Source organism: Calonectris borealis, unplaced genomic scaffold, assembly GCF_964195595.1.
Source record: "Calonectris borealis unplaced genomic scaffold, bCalBor7.hap1.2 HAP1_SCAFFOLD_88, whole genome shotgun sequence".
NCBI lineage: Eukaryota > Metazoa > Chordata > Aves > Procellariiformes > Procellariidae > Calonectris > Calonectris borealis.
The window spans coordinates 449,892-471,873 of NW_027441484.1; the positions used below are offsets into that span (position 1 = coordinate 449,892).

Here is a 21,982-nt window from a genome sequence, read left to right on the forward strand (position 1 = left end):
CCGCTTCCAAGATTTCCTCTTCTGTACAGGGGCAATGGATACCAGCAAGGGTTGGTCCTCTGGTTCAGCTGTAGTGCCTATTGCTGGGGTTTGGGTAGCTGCAGTGCTTGTCATGGGCGTTGGAGTAAGTGTAGTGACTGTTGCTGGAGTTTGAGTGGCTGCAGTGCCTGTCGCAGGGGTTGCAGAAGCTACGGTGACTGTTGCCGGGGTTTGAGTAGCCACAGGGGTTGTCGTGGGGGTTGGAGTAGCTGCAGTGCCTGTCGTGGGGTTTTGAGTAGCCACCGTGTCTGTAGCCGCCCCCGAGACTCGCCGCTCCGCCCGCCCCGATGAGGCACCGCTGCTTGCCCTCCCTCTTTTCTTGTTGCTGAGGGTTGATCTCTGGACAGTATTCCTGAAGAGTTGTTTAACCCTAAACAAGGCCTGAACCACATTCAGGAGACATAGCAGCAATATGAACATGCTTGTTTGAACATCCCAAGGATATTCAAAATTCTCAGGGAATATTGTGGACATCTTTGTGAAGAGGATAGAAGAAAAAGCAGTTTCTGATGATATGGAAGGGAAGATGAACAAGTGGGAGAGAGTGTCCCATCCCGTCTCCCCCTTAAATTCATTCTCCGAGGAGAAAAAAGTGCAATTGCCAATAATTTCTAAGAGGTGGTTCCCGAGGTACAGAAATGACGGCAGTGCCGAGTACAGATACCAGATTAGACTTACGACCAATGATTTTATCACCTCATAAAACAGCAGCGAAATGATAATCTTGGCCCAGTTCCGAATAATGATAAACAGCACAAAAGGGAACATATACTGCAAGCAAGGTATTACATGACCCAACATTGAGAGCCAGCCCCACAACTTTGACAGCCAATACATCAACATTGTGACCAATCAATATAATGGATGCTTATAACAATTTTGCCTTAACACACTTCGGTCACATCTATCGTTATCTCAACCCTTCGAGCCCCACGTTGGGCGCCAAAAAAGGACTGTCGTGGTTTAATCTGGCAGGCAGCCAAATACCACGCAGCCGCTCGCTCACTCCCCCCACCCCCGCAGTGGGACGGGGAGAGAATTGGAAGGGTAGGAGTGAGAAAAACTCGTGGGTTGAGATAAAGACAGTTTAATAGAACAGAAGAGGGAAAATAATAATAATAATAATGATAGAATATACAAAATGAGTGATGCACAATGCAATTGCTCACCACCCGCGCTGACCGATAACCAAGTAGCGATCGGTACTTCCTGGATCACGCCTACCGTTCATATACTGAGCATGACGTCCCATGGTATGGAATACCCCATTAGCCAGCTGAGCTGGCTGTCCTGATTATGTTCCCTCCCACCTTCTGTACCTAGCTCAGTCAGTTGGCACGGGAGCTGTCCTTGGACTAGGAGGGCACTTAGCAACAACTGAAAACATCAGTGTGTTATCAACATTCTCCTCATACAAAATCCAAAACACAGCACTAGGAAGAAATTTAACCCTATCCCAGCCGAAACCAGGACAGTATCCACCCCTTACTCCATACCATTTACGTTATGCTTAGGTCTCACATTTTTCGATACATTTCAATTAATCACCACTATCTTTTATATATATACATATATAATACATATACATACATATATACATATAATACATATACATACACATATATATATAAATATATACAAATGTCCATTGAGTTCTTTTAGTCCACAACTTTGGGCTCCATCTGTCATAACAGTCTTTCAGGGCCAGAAGGATGGTGTGTGGTGTTGGGCTGTTGCATCCTGAAGCCAGTTCTCATTTCGGTACTGCTGCACTCGTTCAGTTCTATCATCGTTGCACTTTGCTCAGTTTCATCGGAGTTAGTTCATTCTTCATTAATCTGGGTGATTTTCACTGCTATACCATTGATAGCAACCATAGAAATAATGATATACAATATCATATAACAATTGCCATCATAAAATTCAGTTCATTGGCTATTTTCACCCAAAATCAAATCCCCTTGAGGTACACACCGGACTTGCCCATCCTTTCGCATCACCCACCAAGTGTACCCAGGTCCTTGAGCAAAAGCAATCCCACGAATGGGTTTTCCCTTGCCAGAGGCAGGAGTAACCCAGACTGTCTTCCCCAGCATATTTCTTATGTGCACGACAGGGACTTTATCTCCATCTACAGTACGTAAAAGTCTTGATTGGGCAGGGCCAGCTCGATTAACAGACCCCCTAGTGTTGACTAACCAGGTGGCTTTTGCTAAATGTGTATCCCAATGCTTGAATGTCCCACCACCCATTGCCCTCAGTGTTGTCTTTAGCAGCCCGTTGTATCGTTCGATTTTCCCGGAGGCTGGTGCATGGTAGGGGATGTGATAGACCCACTCAATGCCATGCTCTTTGGCCCAGGTGTCTATGAGGGTGTTTTGGAAATGAGTCCCGTTGTCTGACTCAATTCTTTCTGGGGTGCCATGCCGCCATAGGACTTGCTTTTCAAGGCCCAGGATGGTGTTCCGGGCAGTGGCATGGGGCACAGGGTATGTTTCTAGCCAGCCGGTGGTTGCTTCCACCATGGTGAGCACATAGCGCTTGCCGTGGCGGGTTTGTGGGAGTGTGATATAATCAATCTGCCAGGCCTCCCCATATTTGTATTTCAACCATCGTCCTCCATACCAAAGAGGCCTTACTCGCTTGGCTTGTTTGATTGCAGCGCATGTTTCACATTCATGGATAACCTGTGCAATAGCGTCCATGGTTAAGTCCACCCCTCGATCACGAGCCCATCTATATGTTGCATCTCTCCCTTGACGGCCTGAGGCATCATGGGCCCACCGAGCTATAAATAATTCACCTTTATGTTGCCAGTCCAGATCCACCTGAGCCACTTCAATCTTAGCAGCCTGGTCCACCTGCTGGTTGTTTTGATGTTCTTCAGTGGCCCGACTCTTGGGTACGTGAGCATCTACGTGACGTACTTTTACAAGCAGGTTCTCTACTCAGGCAGCAATATCTTGCCACAACGCGGCGGCCCAGATGGGTTTACCTCTGCGCTGCCAGTTGTTCTGCTTCCACTGCTGCAACCACCCCCACAGGGCATTTGCCACCATCCATGAGTCAGTATAGAGAGAAAGTACTGGCCATTTTTCTCGTTCAGCAATGTCCAAGGCCAGCTGGATGGCTTTCACCTCTGCAAACTGGCTCGATTCACCTTCTCCTTCAGCAGTTTCTGCAACTTGGCGTATAGGACTCCATACAGCAGCTTTCCACCTCCGATGCTTTCCCACAAGGCGACAGGACCCATCAGTGAACAGGGCATATTGCTTCTCATTTTCTGGTAGTTTATTATACAGTGGGGCCTCTTCAGCACGTGTCACCTCCTCGTCTGGGGATATTCCGAAATCTTTGCCTTCTGGCCAGTTCGTGATCACCTCCAAGATTCCTGGGCGACTGGGGTTTCCTATTCGGGCCCGTTGTGTGATCAGCGCGACCCACTTACTCCACGTAGCATCGGTTGCATGATGTGTAGAGGGGACGCTCCCTTTGAACATCCAGCCCAGCACTGGCAGTCGGGGTGCCAGGAGGAGCTGTGCTTCAGTACCAACCACTTCCGAAGCAGCTCGAACCCCTTCATATGCTGCCAATATCTCCTTCTCAGTTGGAGTGTAGCGGGCCTCGGATCCTCTGTATCCCCGACTCCAGAACCCTAAGGGTCGACCTCGAGTCTCCCCTGGTGCTTTCTGCCAGAGGCTCCAAGTAGGACCATTCTCCCCGGCTGCAGTGTAGAGCACATTCTTCACATCTTGTCCTGCCCGGACTGGCCCAAGGGCTACTGCATGAACTATCTCCTGTTTAATTTGTTCAAAGGCTTGTCGTTGCTCAGGGCCCCATCTGAAGTCGTTCTTCTTCCTGGTCACTTGATAGAGAGGGCTTACAATCAGGCTGTAATCTGGAATATGCATTCTCCAAAAGCCCACAACGCCTAAGAAAGCTTGTGTTTCCTTTTTGCTAGTTGGTGGGGACATGGCTGTTATTTTGTTGATCACATCTGTTGGGATCTGACGACGTCCATCATGCCATTTTATTCCTAAAAACTGGATCTCCTGTGCAGGTCCCTTGACCTTACTTTGTTTTATGGCAAAACCGGCCTTCAGAAGGATTTGAATTATTCTCTCCCCTTTCTCGAAAACTTCTTCTGCTGTGTTGCCCCACACGATGATGTCATCAATGTATTGCAGGTGTTCTGGAGCCTCACCCTGTTCCAGTGCGGTGTGGATCAGTCCATGGCAAATGGTAGGGCTGTGTTTCCACCCCTGGGGCAGTCGGTTCCAGGTGTACTGGACACCCCTCCAAGTGAAAGCAAACTGTGGCGTGCACTCTGCTGCTAAAGGGATGGAGAAGAAGGCATTAGCAATGTCAATTGTGGCGTACCACTTGGCTGCCTTCGACTCCAGTTCGTATTGAAGCTCTAGCATGTCCGGCACGGCAGCACTCAGTGGCGGCGTCACTTCGTTCAGGCCACGGTAGTCTACTGTTAGTCTCCACTCTCCATTGGACTTTCGCACTGGCCATATGGGACTGTTGAAGGGTGAGCGAGTCTTGCTGATCACTCCTTGGCTCTCCGGTCGACGAATCAGCTCATGGATAGGGATCAGGGAATCTCGGTTGGTGCGATATTGTCGCCGGTGCACTGTTGTGGTAGCGATTGGTACCTGTTGTTCTTCAACCCTCAACAACCCCACAACAGAAGAGTCCTCCGAGAGACCAGGCAAGGTGGACAGCTGTTTGATTTCCTCCGTCTCCAAGGCAGCTATACCAAAAGCCCACCGGTACCCTTTTGGGTCCTTGAAATGCCCTCTCCTGAGGTAGTCTATGCCAAGGATGCACGGAGCCTCTGGGCCAGTCACAATGGGGTGCTTCTGCCACTCGTTCCCAGTCAGGCTCACTTCGGCCTCCAATACAGATCCCTCTTGGGATCCCCCTGTCACTCCAGAAATACAGATGGGTTCTGCCCCTTTATAGCTTGATGGCATCAGGGTGCACTGTGCACCGGTGTCTACGAGAGCCTTATACTCCTGTGGCTCTGATGTGCCAGGCCATCGAATCCACACAGTCCAGTAAACCCGGTTGTCCCTTTCCTCCACCTGGCTGGAGGCAGGGCCCCTCTAGTCCTGTCATCATATTCCCTACTCGCTCCTTGTGAATATGAATCAGAAGATCAGGAGTAAGATCAGCCCTTCTACTCTGTCTGGGAACTGCTCACTGGAGACTGGAGCAGCAGTTTTCCTCGAAGAACCCCCTTTTGTGGTTGTTTTTCCTTGCAACTCACATACCCGTGCCTCTAGGGTCGAGGTAGGTTTTCCATCCCACTTCCTCCTGTCCTCTCCATGGTCACTCAGGTAAAACCAGAGGGGGCCCCGGGGTGTGCACCCTCTCTTGAGCAGAGGGACGCTTACTCTTAATGGCTGAGATTCTGGCCCGTGCAGGTAGGCAGTAGGATCTATCCTCCGTGAGCTGCTGGACCAGTTTCTCCACAGCCGAAATGAGGGAGGAAGAGAGACTTTCTTCGTATTGCTGGAGTTGGCCAGCCAATTCATCCATCGTTTGTTCCTCTCTGTCTTTCCAGGTCATTATGGCCAATGAGTTGGCGTACGACGCTGGTGCGCTCCGTATGAACTTCCACCACCTGGGTCAGGTGCATTTGACTTCATCTGGGTCTTTGGATAACTGCTCGTTGTTCGGGTCATCATAAATCACCTCCAGCACGGCCAATTCCCTCAGGTACTGGATACCTCTCTCCATGGTGGTCCACTTGCCTGGGTGGCATAGAACATCTTCCTCGAAGGGATACCTTTCCTTCACACCTGACAGGAGTCACCTCCAGAGGCCGAGGACTTGTGCCCCTTGTCCAATCGCTTTGTCAATGCCCCCTTCCCTAGAAAGGGATCCCAGCTGCTTGGCTTCCCTACCCTCTAATTCCAGGCTACTGGCCCCGTTATCCCAGCATCGGAGCAGCCAGGTGACAATGTGCTCGCCTGGACGACGGCTGAAGTCTTTTCGCATATCTTGCAGCTCCCCCAGGGATAGGGATCGGGTGGTCACCATCTCGTTTATGAGTTCTTCCTCTCCCTCCGAGGAAGAGGAGGAACCCTCCCATCATAGAATCATAGAATCATAGAATCATTCCTCGGGGGGAAGTGGGGAATTCTTCCTCTTCCTCCTCCTGTTCTCGTGATGTCCCTGTTTTAGAGCAGTCTGCCTCCTCGCTGGTGGGGCAGTATGCTTCTTCCTCCTGCTCCTTCTTAGGAGGAGCTTCTTCATCCCTTACTAAATGAGCTGACTGCTGCTTCCAACATTTCTTCTTGTGTATGGGGGTGACTGATACCGGTCCAGGTTGGTTCTCTGCTGGTTCGACAGCTGCGGTGGCTGTCGTGGGCGTTGGAGTAGCCAGAGCACCTGTCGCCGGGGTTGGAGTAGCCGCAGTGCCTGTCTTTTTGTCGTCAGATCCAGGGACCGTCTCTTCCCCTTGAGGATACCGAATAGTGCTGAACAGGGCTCGGTAGGCATGGGCCGGGCCCCAGCACGATGCAGTGATTGGTGTCTCTCCGGAGCTGCCAGGGGGAAAGCTTTTTCCAAATACTTTAGTAGTTTTTCAGGGTTCTGCACTTGTTCAGGGGTGAAGTTCCGAAACACTGGAGGTGCCACTGTCCTAGGCACTTGCCCATACTGTCCCACTCACCCTGCCACTCATAACTATCCAGCCTCGGGGTAGATCTCTGGCTGGTAGTCTTAAATAGTTGTTTAACTTTAAACATGACCTGAAAGACATTCAGTAGCAGGAGCAAGAGGAACACGCTGTTTCGAACATCCCAAGGATATTCAAAATTCTCAAGAGCTATTGTAACTAGCCTGGAGCAGAAGGGGAAGGTGAAGGAAGGTGTCTCCCCTGTAGATTGGCTCTCCGAGGAGAAAAGTTAAAAAGTGTAATTATTAATAGTTTCCGAGAGATGGCTCCCGAAATGGGAGGTCACAGAGGTGACGGCAATGCTGAGTACAAATACCAGATTAGTCTCACGACCAGCCATTTGATCATATCATAAGCCAGTGCTACAAAGTACAGCAAAATGATAACCTTGACCCAGCTCCCAGACGTGATAAACAGCACAACCGGGAGCATATACTGCGAGTAAGGTGCTACATAACACAGCTCTGAGAACAAGCACAACAACTTTGAGAGCGAATTAATCAACATTGTGACCAGCGACTATCAAACTAATATAATGAATGTTTATAAGAAATTTGTTCTAACGTGCTCTGGTCAGATGTGCCGTTATCTCAACCCATCGTGCCCCACGTTGGGTGCCAAAAAGGACTGTCATGGTTTAACCCAGCAGGCAACTGAGCACCACACAGCCCTCGCTCACTCCCCCCTGCATGTAGGATGGGGGAGAGAATCGGAAGAGTAAAAGTGAGAACACTTGTGGGCTTGATATAAAAACAGTTTAATAACTGAAATAAAATGCAATTAAAAACAAAAATTGTAATGGAAAGAAAAATAACAAAAAGAGAGAGAAGTAAAACCCAAGAAAGACAAGTGATGCAAATGAAAAACAACTGCTCACCACCCGCCTGTCCCAGAGCAGTGGCCCCCCAGCTTTCCCCTAGTTTATATTCTGAGCATGATGTCAGATGGGATGGAATATCCCTTTGGCCAGTTTGGGTCAGCTGTGCTGGCTGTGCCCCCTCCCAGCTTCTCGTGCACCTCCAGCCTTCTCAGTCGGTAGAGCATGAGAAGCTGAAAAGTCCTGGACTCATGTGAGCGCTACTGAGCAACAGCTAAAACGTGAGTGTGTTATCAACATTATTCTCACACTAAATCCCAAACACAGCACTATACCAGCGACTAGGAAAAAAATTAACTCTATCCCAGCCAAAACCAGGACACAGCCTCACACTCTGCGGTGCCCAGGGGCCCAGGAAAGATGGTGGCAAAGGCAGCCGGGATAAGAGGGGAAACATGGAGAAATGCCCCCTCCAGGTCACTCGTGCACTGCCCTGCAGCCAGAGTCTTACCATGGAAAGACCTGTGAAGATTTCTCCCACACGGAGAGCTCAGCTGTCCTCCCACTCACCTCTCTCTGCCTCGCTCCTCTCCCCTCGCTGCCCGCAGGCAGTGCCCTCAGTCCTGCTGGGCTTTGCCCGGGAGCTGCTCCTCGGCAGAGCTGTCTCTCGCGAGCGCTGCCCGCTTGCCACGAGCTCCCTCCGTCCCAGGAGCCCAGCCCAGCCCAGCAGCAGAGGACCAGCCCAAGGGTCACTTTCTCTGCCCCTTCTGGGCTCCTGGAGATGTCCCAGGGGCTCCAGGGCTGACAGCTCCTGACAGGCAGCAGAGTCACCCTTGGGGAATGGACTTTATAGCTGACTGAAGGGATCACCAACTGTCCCTCTCTCAAGAGTGGAGAGAGACCAATTCCAAAAGCGTGGTTTGTCCTACCAGGGCATGGAAGTCTATGAGAGGTATAAATGTTCCCCTCTGGACACTGATATTCTTGACCCACAACAAAAAGGACGCACAGGCAGTGACAGCGAGGCGTTGGTTGGACCCTGTGCCAGGCAGGGGTTCGGCTGAAGCAATGCAGGCATCTCCTCCCCAGCTGGAAGCCCTCGGGATGAAGCAGGATTCAGCATTAAGGGATGTCAAAGCTGGCCACCACTTCCAGCCACTCCAGCCAAGGACCCCTCCTGCCATGCCGCTGGAGCCCAGTACAGACCAGTATCACCCAGTACAGTCCTGGCTGGCTCCTGGAGCCCAGGTACCTGGGGATCTGGCGTCTTTGCCCAGGCTGAGGGATGCAGCTGCCACTTCTCCACTTGCAGGTGTGACTTGTGGCAAAGCTGCGCATGCATCCCAGAGATGCACACACAGACACACAGACGCAGAGGACGCTGACACGGCCAGTCACACAGACTGCCACACATGAGGCGCTGCCGTCAACAGCACCCACATGCAGGACTGGCATAAAACACAGAGACAGCCACGTGCCCTCCTCCTCTTGGGCTGGCAGAGACAGGAGGTCACTGGTGCGGGCACACACACGGCACTCTCTACGTTCACAAGCACACGCACGTTCATGGATCCCCTGAGTACTCGCACAGCCCCTCTGTCCCCCCGCTACCCCTGTCTGGATCCCGCCCTCTGACCCCCCCCATGGGTCCCCTACTCGCCGACTGGTCCATCTTGGTGCTCCCAGGGAGCAAACAGGGAGCACTCACACGTTTGTCCCGCAGGCACCCCACACTCGCCCATCTCCCCAGTGCCAGCATGGACCCTCTGCCCGCCTGATACCCCAGCCCGGACCCGAGGCCCCCGTAGTCACCAGCCGGTCCAGCCTGAAGTTTGCTGGTGAAGGCACACGCACACCCCATGCACACCAGGTTTGGGGAAGATACAGACACTCACAGAGCCTCTCACTTGCCTCACACATGTTGGTCCCCCCAATAGGTGGTTTTCAGGACACACACCGTTCCCGCCCCAGTGCCTGGTGGCCGAGACCCCCACTCGTTCCGCTAGCTGCACTGAGACCCCGACTCACTCCACTCGCTGCACTGGGACCCCCACTCACTCCACTGGCTGCACTGGGACCCCGACTCACTCCACTCGCTGCACTGGGACCCCCACTCACTCCACTGGCTGCACTGGGACCCCCACTCACTCCACTGGCTGCACTGGGACCCCCCACTTACTGCACTCGCTGCACTGGGACCCCCCACTTACTGCACTCGCTGCACTGGGACCCCCACTCACTCCACTCGCTGCACTGGGACACCCACTCACTCCACTAGCTGCACTGGGACCCCCCACTCACTCCACTAGCTGCACTGGGACCCCCCACTCACTCCACTAGCTGCACTGGGACACCCCACTCACTCCACTCGCTGCACTGGGACCCCCCACTCACTCCACTAGCTGCACTGGGAACCCCCACTCACTCCACTCGCTGCACTGAGACCCCCCACTCACTCCACTCGCTGCACTGGGAACCCCCACTCACTCCACTCGCTGCACTGGGACCCCCCCTCACTCCACTCACTGCACTGGGAACCCCCACTCACTCCACTAGCTGCACTGGGACCCCCCACTTACTCCACTCACTGCACTGGGAACCCCCACTCACTCCACTAGCTGCACTGGGACCCCCACTCACTCCACTAGCTGCACTGGGAATCCCCACTCACTCCACTCGCTGCACTGGGACCCCCCACTCACTCCACTAGCTGCACTGGGACCCCCCACTCACTCCACTCGCTGCACTGGGACCCCCCACTCACTCCACTCGCTGCACTGGGACCCCCCACTTACTCCACTAGCTGCACTGGGACCCCCCACTCACTCCACTAGCTGCACTGGGACCCCCCACTCACTCCACTGGCTGCACTGAGACCCCCCACTCACTCCACTCGCTGCACTGGGACCCCCCACTCACTCCACTAGCTGCACTGGGACCCCCCACTCACTCCACTAGCTGCACTGGGACCCCCCACTCCCTCCACTAGCTGCACTGGGAACCCCCACTCACTCCACTAGCTGCACTGGGACTCCCCACTCACTCCACTCGCTGCACTGGGACCCCCCACTCACTCCACTACCTGCACTGAGACCCCCCACTCACTCCACTCACTGCACTCGGACCCCCCACTCACTCCACTAGGTGCACTGGGACCCCGCAGTCACTCCACTCGCTGCACTGGGACCCCCCACTCACTCCACTAGCTGCACTGAGACCCCCCACTCACTCCACTACCTGCACTGAGACCCCCCACTCACTCCACTCACTGCACTCGGACCCCCCACTCACTCCACTAGCTGCACTGAGACCCCCCACTCACTCCACTCGCTGTACTGGGACCCCCCACTCACTCCACTCGCTGCACTGGGACCCCCCACTCACTCCACTAGCTGCACTGGGAACCCCCACTCACTCCACTAGCTGCACTGGGACCCCCACTCACTCCATCAGCTGCACTGGGACCCCCCACTCACTCCACTGGCTGCACTGGGACCCCCCACTCACTCCACTAGCTGCACTGGGACCCTCCACTCACTCCACTAGCTGAACTGGGACCCCCCACTCACTCCACTAGCTGCACTGGGACCCCCCACTCACTCCACTGGCTGCACTGGGACCCCCACTCACTCCACTCGCTGCACTGTGACCCCCCACACACTCCACTAGCTGCACTGGGGGCCCCCACTCACTCGCTGCACTGGGACCCCCCACTCACTCCACTGGCTGCACTGAGACCCCCCACTCCCTCCACTAGCTGCACTGGGGGCCCCCACTCACTCCACTCGCTGCACTGGGACCCCCCCCCCACTCCACTAGCTGCACTGGGACCCCCCCCCCACTCCACTAGCTGCATTGGGACCCCCACTCACTCCACTCGCTGCACTGGGACCCCCCACTCACTCCACTCGCTGCACTGGGACCCCGACTCACTCCACTCGCTGCACTGGGACCCCCCACTCACTCCACTCGCTGCACTGGGACCCCGACTCACTCCACTCGCTGCACTGGGACACCCCACTCACTCCACTAGCTGCATTGGGACCCCCACTCACTCCACTCGCTGCACTGGGACCCCCCACTCACTCCACTCGCTGCACTGAGACCCCCCACTCACTTCAGTAGCTGCACTGAGACCCCCCACTCACTCCACTCGCTGCACTGAGACCCCCCACTCACTCCACTAGCTGCACTGGGACCCCCCACTCACTCCACTACCTGCACTGGGACCCCCCACTCACTCCACTCGCTGCACTGGGACCCCCCAATCACTCCACTCGCTGCACTGGGACCCCCCACTCACTCCACTCGCTGCACTGGGACCCCCCACTCACTCCACTCGCTGCACTGGGACCCCCCAATCACTCCACTCGCTGCACTGGGACCCCCCACTCACTCCACTAGCTGCACTGGGACCCCCCACTCACTCCACTACCTGCACTGGGACCCCCCACTCACTCCACTGGCTGCACTGGGACCCCCCAATCACTCCACTAGCTGCACTGGGAACCCCCACTCACTCCACTAGCTGCACTGGGACCCCCCACTCACTCCACTGGCTGCACTGGGACCCCCCACTCACTCCACTAGCTGCACTGGGAACCCCCACTCACTCCACTAGCTGCACTGGGAACCCCCACTCACTCCACTGGCTGCACTGAGACCCCCACTCACTCCATTAGCTGCACTGGGACCCCCCACTCACTCCACGAGCTGCACTGGGACCCCCCACTCACTCCACTACCTGCACTGAGACCCCCCACTCACTCCACTAGGTGCACTGGGACCCCGCAGTCACTCCACTAGCTGCACTGAGACCCCCCACTCACTCCACTCGCTGTACTGGCACCCCCCACTCACTCCACTGGCTGCACTGGGACCCCCCACTCACTCCACTCGCTGCACTGGGAACCCCCACTCACTCCACTAGCTGCACTGGGACCCCCACTCACTCCATTAGCTGCACTGGGACCCCCCACTCACTCCACTGGCTGCACTGGGACCCCCCACTCACTCCACTAGCTGCACTAAGACCCCCCACTCACTCCACTAGCTGCACTGGGACCCCCCACTCACTCCACTGGCTGCACTGGGACCCCCACTCACTCCACTCGCTGCACTGAGACCCCCCACTCACTCCACTAGCTGCACTGGGACCCCCCACTCACTCCACTATCTGCATTGGGACCCCCACTCACTCCACTCGCTGCACTGGGACCCCGACTCACTCCACTCGCTGCACTGGGACCCCCCACTGACTCCACTTGCTGCACTGGGACACCCCACTCACTGCACTCGCTGCACTGAGACCCCCCACTCACTCCACTCGCTGCACTGAGACCCCCCACTCACTCCACTCGCTGCACTGGGACCCCCACTCACTCCACTCGCTGCACTGGGAACCCCCACTCACTCCACTCGCTGCACTGAGACCCCCCACTCACTCCACTCGCTGCACTGGGACCCCCCACTTACTCCACTAGCTGCACTGGGACCCCCCACTCACTCCACTGGCTGCACTGGGAACCCGCACTCACTCCACTAGCTGCACTGGGACCCCCCACTCACTCCACTCGCTGCACTGGGACCCCCCACTTACTCCACTAGCTGCACTGGGACCCCCCCCTCACTCCACTCGCTGCACTGGGACCCCCCACTCGCTCCACTCGCTGCACTGGGACCCCCCACTCACTCCACTGGCTGCACTGGGAACCCGCACTCACTCCACTAGCTGCACTGGGACCCCCCACTCACTCCACTCGCTGCACTGGGACCCCCCACTCACTCCACTAGCTGCACTGGGACCCCCCACTCACTCCACTAGCTGCACTGGGACCCCCACTCACTCCACTAGCTGCACTGGGACCCCCCACTCACTCCACTGGCTGCACTGGGACCCCCCACTCACTCCACTGGCTGCACTGGGAACCCGCACTCACTCCACTAGCTGCACTGGGACCCCCCACTCACTCCACTCGCTGCACTGGGACCCCCCACTCACTCCACTAGCTGCACTGGGACCCCCCACTCACTCCACTAGCTGCACTGGGACCCCCACTCACTCCACTCGCTGCACTGGGACCCCCCACTCACTCCACTCGCTGCACTGGGACCCCCCACTTACTCCACTAGCTGCACTGGGACCCCCCACTCACTCCACTCGCTGCACTGGGACCCCCCACTTACTCCACTAGCTGCACTGGGACCCCCCCCTCACTCCACTAGCTGCACTGGGAACCCCCACTCACTCCACTAGCTGCACTGGGACCCCCCACTCACTCCACTCGCTGCACTGAGACCCCCCACTCACTCCACGAGCTGCACTGGGACCCCCCACTCACTCCACTACCTGCACTGAGACCCCCCACTCACTCCACTAGGTGCACTGGGACCCCGCAGTCACTCCACTAGCTGCACTGAGACCCCCCACTCACTCCACTCGCTGTACTGGCACCCCCCACTCACTCCACTGGCTGCACTGGGACCCCCCACTCACTCCACTCGCTGCACTGGGAACCCCCACTCACTCCACTAGCTGCACTGGGACCCCCACTCACTCCATTAGCTGCACTGGGACCCCCCACTCACTCCACTGGCTGCACTGGGACCCCCCACTCACTCCACTAGCTGCACTGGGACCCCCCACTCACTCCACTCGCTGCACTGGGAACCCCCACTCACTCCACTAGCTGCACTGGGACCCCCACTCACTCCATTAGCTGCACTGGGACCCCCCACTCACTCCACTGGCTGCACTGGGACCCCCCACTCACTCCACTGGCTGCACTAAGACCCCCCACTCACTCCACTAGCTGCACTGGGACCCCCCACTCACTCCACTCGCTGCACTGAGACCCCCCACTCACTCCACTCGCTGCACTGGGATCCCACACTCACTCCTAGCTGCACTGGGACCCCCCACTCACTCCACTAGCTGCCCTGGGACCCCCCACTCACTCCACTAGCTGCACTGGGAACCCCCACTCACTCCAGTAGCTGCACTGGGACCCCCCACTCACTCCATTAGCTGCACTGGGACCTCCCACTCACTCCACTAGCTGCACTGGGACCCCCCACTCACTCCACTAGCTGCACTGGGACCCCCCACTCACTCCACTAGCTGCACTGGGATCCCCCACTCACTCCACTAGCTGCACTGAGATCCCCCACTCACTCCAGTAGCTGCACTGGGACCCCCCACTCACTCCACTCACTGCACTGAGACCCCCCACTCACTCCACTCGCTGCACTGGGACCCCCCACTCACTCCACTAGCTGCACTGGGACCCCCCACTCACTCCACTCACTGCACTGAGACCCCTCACTCACTCCACTCGCTGCACTGGGACCCCCCACTCACTCCAGTAGCTGCACTGGGACCCACACCAGTAGCTGGCACCACAAATCGGGGGTGCGTGGTGCCTACACCCCCTGGCTGGCTGCAGTAGCTGGCACCCAGTCCACCCACACCAGCCCCCCAGTAGCTGGCACCCAGTCCACCCACAGCAGCCCCCCAGTAGCTGGCACCCAGTCCACCCACACCAGCCCCCCAGTAGCTGGCACCCAGTCCTTTCAGTTCTCATACACCCAGGAGAGAGAGCGAGACTACGCAGAGAGATCGTTAACAAAAGATTTAATAAGAAGATCCAGGAAGACAGGGCAGACATCAGCTGTGTCCTGCTGCCAATCACTTGTCTCTGGAGAGACTCTGGTGTCACCAGGTCAACCCTCATCTGAAAGTCCTTCAACAAGGTCAGAGGGGACGAATCCACAGTTGCGGGGTTTCTTCCTGCTCCCTGTGTACTTCTGCCTGAGCCCTCTGCCAACAGCCGCCTTCCCCTCTTTCCTCTGGAGCATTAACTTCGTCTCCTCATGTTCCTTCTCCAGCTGTTGACTTCTGCTGCCGTTTCTTTCACGGCTTTCAGTTCGCGCTCCGCCCTTTCCAGCTGGGTTTGAAGACAGACGCTCGTTTGGATGGCAGAATCTCACTCCTCTGCCACTCGCGCTAGTGAGTCTAGTGAGCTAGACGTCCCAAGCGGCAGCATCTCAGTAAAACCCCTCGAACCCCTCCTTCCCCACCCCCACCTTACCTCAGCAAAGAAAGCTGCAGCCGTCACCCGCAGCTTAACCGAGCGGGAATCCAGCCACGGCAAGAGGTTCTTCACCAGGCAGGGGGAGACGAGCCCAGCACGGAGCAGGACGCTGCGCAGGGGACACAAGTCAGGGACACACAGTTAGTTACCCAGGAAGGCCACAGGCCAGGTCTCCAAAATTCCCTTGCTCCGATGCAGACACTGTTCTTTAGCTCAGAACCGCTTCCCAGGAACACCGGAAGGGTCCCAGCAGCCTTTTCCCAGGGAGGCAGCCAGATGCATCCCTGCGGCTCTTACCCGCTCAGCAGACACACCCCCTCAGGGTGAGCCAGGGGGTCTTCCAGGCGAGCCCACACCGCCCGATTCACGAGCAGCTGCATCCATTTCTGCGCCACGCATTTCCCTAGCACCAACTCTATAGCTGAAAGGAAAATCCTGGCAGAAGAAACAGAACACAACATAAACAAACACAAACAAAACAAATCCAAGTAACACCACCACCACAAACCCAAAGAAATCTCAAATCGCAGCACCTTAGGGAAGACTTATCTTTAGCAGAGCTAAATACCCCTGAAATGATGCTTCACAGCCTTCAAGGCTGCAGATAGCAACACTGGCGTTTTCGTCATGCCCCAAACCCGCTGAAGCAGAAGAAAACCCACGCCCCTAGACTGACTCCATGCTAGATGGCAACCAAGGCAACACCTAATACCTCTTCCCACCAGCACTTTGCAAAGAACGACACCGGTGCCCACGAGAGCCACTGCTCCCAGCGGGGGTCCGCTGCGGGAGCGCAATGCTATTGTGCATGCAAGGGTATGCAGGAGGCAAGATGACAGCCGCCCGCAGTACGAGCTGCGTAAGACCTTCCCGCCCGGGAGCTGGAGTTTCTCCAGGAACGAACAGAAGTAAAACCAACCATGATGACCGGTTTCCACGTCTAGGAAGCAGGGCAGGTGAAGCACTCCCTCAGCCCCACAAAGCCACGTGCCTTGGCGAGGGGAAATGAAGCCAGCCTCTCCATCCGGCCCTTCAGCTCCTTACCTGCACGGCTTCTCCTCAAGCACCCAGCCCTCGAGGAACAGTTGTCTCCAGCTGCTCGTGGGGGACAGCAGCCTCTCCTCGCCCAGCGTTTCACTGGCCCACCTCAGGAGGCTGGGAAGGAGGTGGGGAAGCAGTTGCCTGAGCTCCTCCGTGCTCCCCAGGGAAAGCACCACCTCCGAGATGGCACGGGTGATCTGCAGAGAAACACGACCAAGAACCACCTGTTCAGGCAAGGCCGCTTCCCACCGCCTGGTTCCCCCACCTGCCTGGGCCGGGGGGTGACTGTCTGCAGTTGTCACTTCTGCGACAGCCTTGTGGCTCAGGAGCACAAAACCGTCCTGGCTCCCCACACTCCTTGAGGCCGGCCCAGCACAGCGCCCTGGGAGTCTCCACGGGCATCCGCAAAGGGCACCCGATTCCCTCGCGACAAAGCATGGGTTAGAAAGCAGATGAAAGCTGCAGAAACGTGTCTGCTGTTCCACGTACCGTCAGAGTCTCCAGAGCAGTCTGACGGTTGTGCTGCTCACAAGCGGAGGAGTCAGTTCCCCGGCGGTTGTTTCCTGCTCTGTTTAGTTTCTCCACTAAGCACCTCAGGACCTGAATCCCAAGGATGCTTCTCCCCAGGCTCCTCCACAGCTCCACCGTGTCACTGCAAGGGAACAGACGTTCACCCCCGAGCCCGTATCCTCGCAGCCCTGCACTGCCCTCAAACCTCCTCATCTGCAGCGGGGCTTACAACGCCCCACGCACAGCAGAGACACGAGCACGCAGTCTTGCAACGCTCAAGACTGTTCAGGCAGAAGAAAAAGACCTGCTTCTCAACTGGACCCCCCAGTACGAGCAAGCTGTGGGGTCTCTGTTCGACTGCGGTGGGGGCGTGGGCAGTGCACGTACCTGTCCATGAGCAGGCCTTTCTGGAGGAGACTGCTGATCACGGGCTCCCGGTGAAAGCGGGCAAGGAGAAACACCGCATGGAGCAGGAAGGGCCTGTGGGTGCTCTGCTGCATGTAGGCGCAAAGGGTGTTCAGGATTTTTGGCACCTGAATGGAAGAAGAGGAGAAAGAAGGGCTCGGTGCATCCTTTACCCCTCCTGCAGGTTCCACCCTGCCTGACCCTGGCTCACGGCTGGAGCCGAGTGTGCTCTTGGCAATTGTGTGCACGAACGCACGCACGCACACGCACGCACGCACACGCACGCACGCACACGCACGCGGAGCCTCAGTCCCTGCATGTGCCTGGCCCAGCCGTATGAGCAGCTGCGTGCCCTGTGTGCACACAGAAAACACGGACACCTTTCACACCCAGCACTTTCACACCCAGCTCTCCCCACGTGTCTGTAGCGATGCAGGAGCAAGACCAAACACGCTCTTCGAGACCCTGAAGATGCCTTGCAGGGCCTGTGCAAGGGCACGTGACTCCTTCCAGAGGAACCCACTTCTCCGGGGACACTTTTCCTTGCCTCTACCCTCCTTTCCCAAAGCGCCAACCCCTTCCTCACACAGAGGGCCTTCCCTCGAAGCTACAAGCCGTGGCCACGATAAGGACAAGGAGGCAGCCAGCTCCCTCGTCCCGTGGAAGACCCCAGCTTCTCCCACGGCTGCCTACCTCTGGCCCCTGGTGCAGCCACAACCTGCTCTGCGCCTGGGGAAGCAGCAAGGGGTGACCCTGCAGCCCACGGATGCGGCGCTCCCGCGGCCCGGAGCGGCCGCGGGCTCTGCAGGGACGGCACAGGGACGCCCTGCCCTGGCCCTAACAGCAGCAGCCTAACAGCTGGGTGAGCTTTAGCTCAGCTGGGTGCGATCCTGTGGGCTGCCACCCGTGGTTGCCATCACTGTGACCGACCTCTGCCAGCGGCGGACAGCCACGGGGTTGGTCTGGGCCGAGCGAGCTGCTGGTGGCCCTAGAGCCCAAGTGGAGCGCAGCAGAGCGCGAGCGGAGGAGAAGAGGAGCCTTGAAAGGGCAGGCAGAGCATGAGGCCAGAGGCTCCCAGGCTACAAACGGGCAGCAACTGGTGGCTAAAGGAAGGGCACCTCGCAGGCTGGGTAACACCACAGTCGGGGAAAGCAAGGAGAGCAATGAACAAGTATCCAACCTGTGGAAAACCTCGCGTGCCCAGCAAATCTCAGAGTAGAGGGAATTGGGGACCAGTGAAGAAAGAGCAGGGTGAAGCGGGTCCCAGGGCAGGGAGGACTGACAGTGACCCACGGAGGAAGGGGAGGAACGGCAAGGTTGGCACCTCATTCATGGGAAGGACCTGGACCAATGTGAGACTTTGGACAAGAAGTGCCCATATCCTTGTCACCAGCTGGAGCAGAAGCCGGCAGCAGGTGCTAACGCATGACTCAGACCATCAGTAGCCCCTCGGCTCGGCACACAGGCGGCGTTTCTTGAGCCCATGCCAACTGCACAGGGTGTAGTGCAACAGCCAACAGGAGAAAAGGCAAAGTCAAATGGAAAAAAAGGTCTCCTTTACCTCCTGGAGTATTTCCTTTCTGCATTCCACCAGGAAGACGAACACCCACTTCCACACTGCTCTTGCACGTCCGGGTGTGACACGCAGCAAGCTGTCCAGGACGGCAGTCAGAAAGTCCGTAGCCTGTGCTGGAGGGATGCATTTGCAAACAGCCTGGAGAGAAGTCAGGAACAGGAGAGACCGCGTCACAGCTCTGCTCCAGCAATTCAGAAAGGAAAGGAAACTTGACGGGACTGTTAGTTTGGCAGTCAGGGAGGGGGCAATCACTTGTCCCTCCTGCTGTGCATGCAGTGGTGTTTACATCTGATGCAGCTAAGCGATTTGGAAGTGCCTCCCCCATGCTGTTTGCTCACCTACCAAATCTGTATTCTGACAAGAGCACTCACGCACACACACGCGCACAAACGCACACACCATGGTATCTGCTCCAGCGTGCCTAAACGACAGCCTTGTCTCAAAGCCTCCTGCTACTTGCTAACAACAGCCGTCCTGGACAGCTTGCGCTGGAGACAGCGAGAGACTGGAGGGGAGCAGGGAGGCGTGCAGGAGCCCTGGAGCTGGGCCCCACCCTGCTGTTTTGGGGCCAGTTACCTTTCCTATTTTGGTACAGGTCTCCATCTGAGTCTTCGTGCCTGGGTTGTTCAGCTCCTCACAAAGGCACCTGCTCTCATCTGCCTTCACGGTCTTGTCTGGAACAAACACCAGGAGAAAAGAGGAGTCACGTCTACAGAAACCCAACCTCTGGCCCCAGATACCAGTAAAGGAGAACCCAAGTGGTGGCAGTGAAGGCCACAGGGAAAGCCAGGGCCCTCCGGAGCTCGGTGCAGCAGGACTTCCCGAGCCCGATAAATGGCTGACAAATGACGGGCTGGAAAGAGCCCTCTTCCTTCCTGAACCGTTTGCTGGGGCTTCAGGGTTTCAGCAGCCTCTGCTCCCAGCAGCTGCGTCCGCTATTCCCGCACAGGCCACCCTCATCTCTGGGAGGCAGGAAGCCTCCCCGTGACTTCCTCAGCACAGGCAGACCCTGCTGCCTGAAGAGGAGAGGGTTTGAACACAACCCTTTGCAGCACGCTCCGGGCCTGCAGCTCAGATCTCTCCTCCCTGCCCAGTTTGCTCTGGGCAGCGGATTGGTTTCCTCTCTTGTGCTCGGCAGGAGATGTCTTCCCTGGCAGGGATGAGTTCGGAGACTGCCTGGGTAGCTGCCCCTCTCTCCAGGCTCAAGGCAGGGAGCGAGGGGAAGGCACCCTCCGAAATGTCAGGGACCTCATCCAAGCGAGTTGTCTGACCACCCTCTATCTCTCTAACGTGGAGGGGGACAGACGTGGAGTGGAACAGCCCCCAGCATTGGTGACAACGCGCTGCTCTCAGACAGCAGTGGGGGATGGCCCTGACCACTCAGCCTCACACATGCCCCAGGGAGGTGGGACTCAGCGACCCTCTCCCAGGGATCCTTCCTGAGATGGCCAGGGAGGCAGAGGGTTAACAGGGTGGGGGCACAAAACCAGCCGAGCACGTTGCCTCCCCCCTCCCTCCCGGGGACCTGGGACCCCGCTGGCGCCAGGCCAGGAAGGGAAGGAGGATCAGGCTGAGCAAGGCTGGGAAGCGCCCGCGCTCCTCACCTTGCATTTGGAGAAGGTAGTCGAGGCAGACCCATGCCTCCTGGCGGTCGCTGCTCAGAGTCCCCAGCAGTCCCACCAGGCAGCCAAACTGCTTGCAAGGACGTCCTCTCTGCAGGGGAGAGCAGCAGGAAAAGGGTCGCAGGCAGCCACAGCACCCGCTCGCCTCTACTGCCCATCCTGCTCCCTGAGCAGCGACCAGGCAGAGGGGCAGGCAGAAGGGCTGCCCCATAATCCCAGGAGCCCCGAAACCCAGCACCCAGTTGGGCAGGGCTCCCTTCCGGGGCCATGAATGGTGGGAAGGGGGCACCAGGGCATGCGGCGGGTCCCTACTCACCATGAGCTCAAATCGCTCTTTGCAAGCTCCCAGCACATGGGCGCAAACCCGCAGGGCTCTCTCCTGCTTCCATTCTTCGGCTGAGGTGAGCCAGCCCTTCAGGACCTGAGGCAGGGTGCATCTCTCTCGCAACAGGTATCTTTCTCTCCCCGAGATCCCTCTCCCTCTCCCTCCTTCTCTGGCCCCTTCCTGCACGGCCCCCGGCCCTACCGAGCACTGGCCCTGCTGCCTCCGCCGCCTCACTCTCTCCAACCGCCTCTGCCCTGAGCCAGGTGTTGCTTCCCTGCCGGCGTCTCCCCACTCCAGCCTTCCCCCAGGCTGCTCTCGCCCAGCTCGGGGCTGGCTCCTGGCTTTCCCTCCGGCAGGGCCCACTTCTCTGCCTGTCCTGAGGCTGCAGTGGCTGGGTGCTCCTGTTCCCCAGCTCAGCCCCTGGCCCCAGCCAGACGCACAGACTCGGAGCGAGCAGCCAAAGCCCCACTTTCCCTCAGGAAAGGTATCCACCTGCTATTCACCCGCTAAGGCCTCGATTCTCTGCCCCCGCCACACTTTCCCTGTTGCCCCATGCCTACTCACATGGACCATGTCGTCAAAGCAGGCAGAGGTCTTCTCTGCCTCCAGAAGCGTTGCTATCAGACGGCCCAGGTCTTCCATGCCTCTCCTGTGCAGAAGCTGAAAGCAGGAAAGGAGAGATGCGGTTCTGCATCATGGGGGCTGCCAGGGTGCACGAGGTGGGATCCTGACCCAGAGGCGGGCAGGCACTGCCGGTGGGTACCTGCATGTTCACAGTTGCCCTCACTGTCTTCCTTCCCTTGTCCATCCGCTCCTTGGACGGATAGGACAAGACACTCTGGCAGCACACCGCCAGCAGG

General features: G+C 57.4%; 1 protein-coding gene and 1 long non-coding RNA gene across 2 annotated transcripts; both read right to left on the bottom strand.

Annotated features, from left to right (window-relative positions):
- Positions 1-15,168: 15,168 nt before the first annotated feature.
- Positions 15,169-15,691, bottom strand: LOC142076677 (uncharacterized). The gene is made up of 2 exons (XR_012671266.1): positions 15,641-15,691; positions 15,169-15,496 (listed from the first exon to the last, which is right to left on the bottom strand). It is a non-coding gene; the product is annotated as an uncharacterized LOC142076677 (long non-coding RNA).
- A 245-nt stretch (positions 15,692-15,936) lies between these two features.
- Positions 15,937-21,695, bottom strand: LOC142076675 (maestro heat-like repeat-containing protein family member 2B). Its single transcript, XM_075139066.1, has 8 exons — positions 21,687-21,695; positions 20,780-20,888; positions 19,752-19,849; positions 19,161-19,313; positions 17,582-17,727; positions 17,174-17,336; positions 16,688-16,881; positions 15,937-16,078 (listed from the first exon to the last, which is right to left on the bottom strand). Exons 1-8 carry the CDS (start codon positions 21,693-21,695, stop codon positions 15,937-15,939), a joined length of 1,014 nt encoding a protein of 337 aa, XP_074995167.1.
- Between the last annotated feature and the right edge of the window lie 287 nt (positions 21,696-21,982).

Excerpts from the sequence above, each read along its gene's own strand:
- LOC142076675 (XM_075139066.1), bottom strand. Across the intron at positions 19,850-20,779 it reads CTACCTTCTCCAAATGCAAG|ACAAGACCGTGAAGGCAGAT; the intron begins GTGAGGAGCGCG and ends TGTTTGTTCCAG. Across the intron at positions 19,314-19,751 it reads CCTGTACCAAAATAGGAAAG|GCTGTTTGCAAATGCATCCC; the intron begins GTAACTGGCCCC and ends ACTTCTCTCCAG.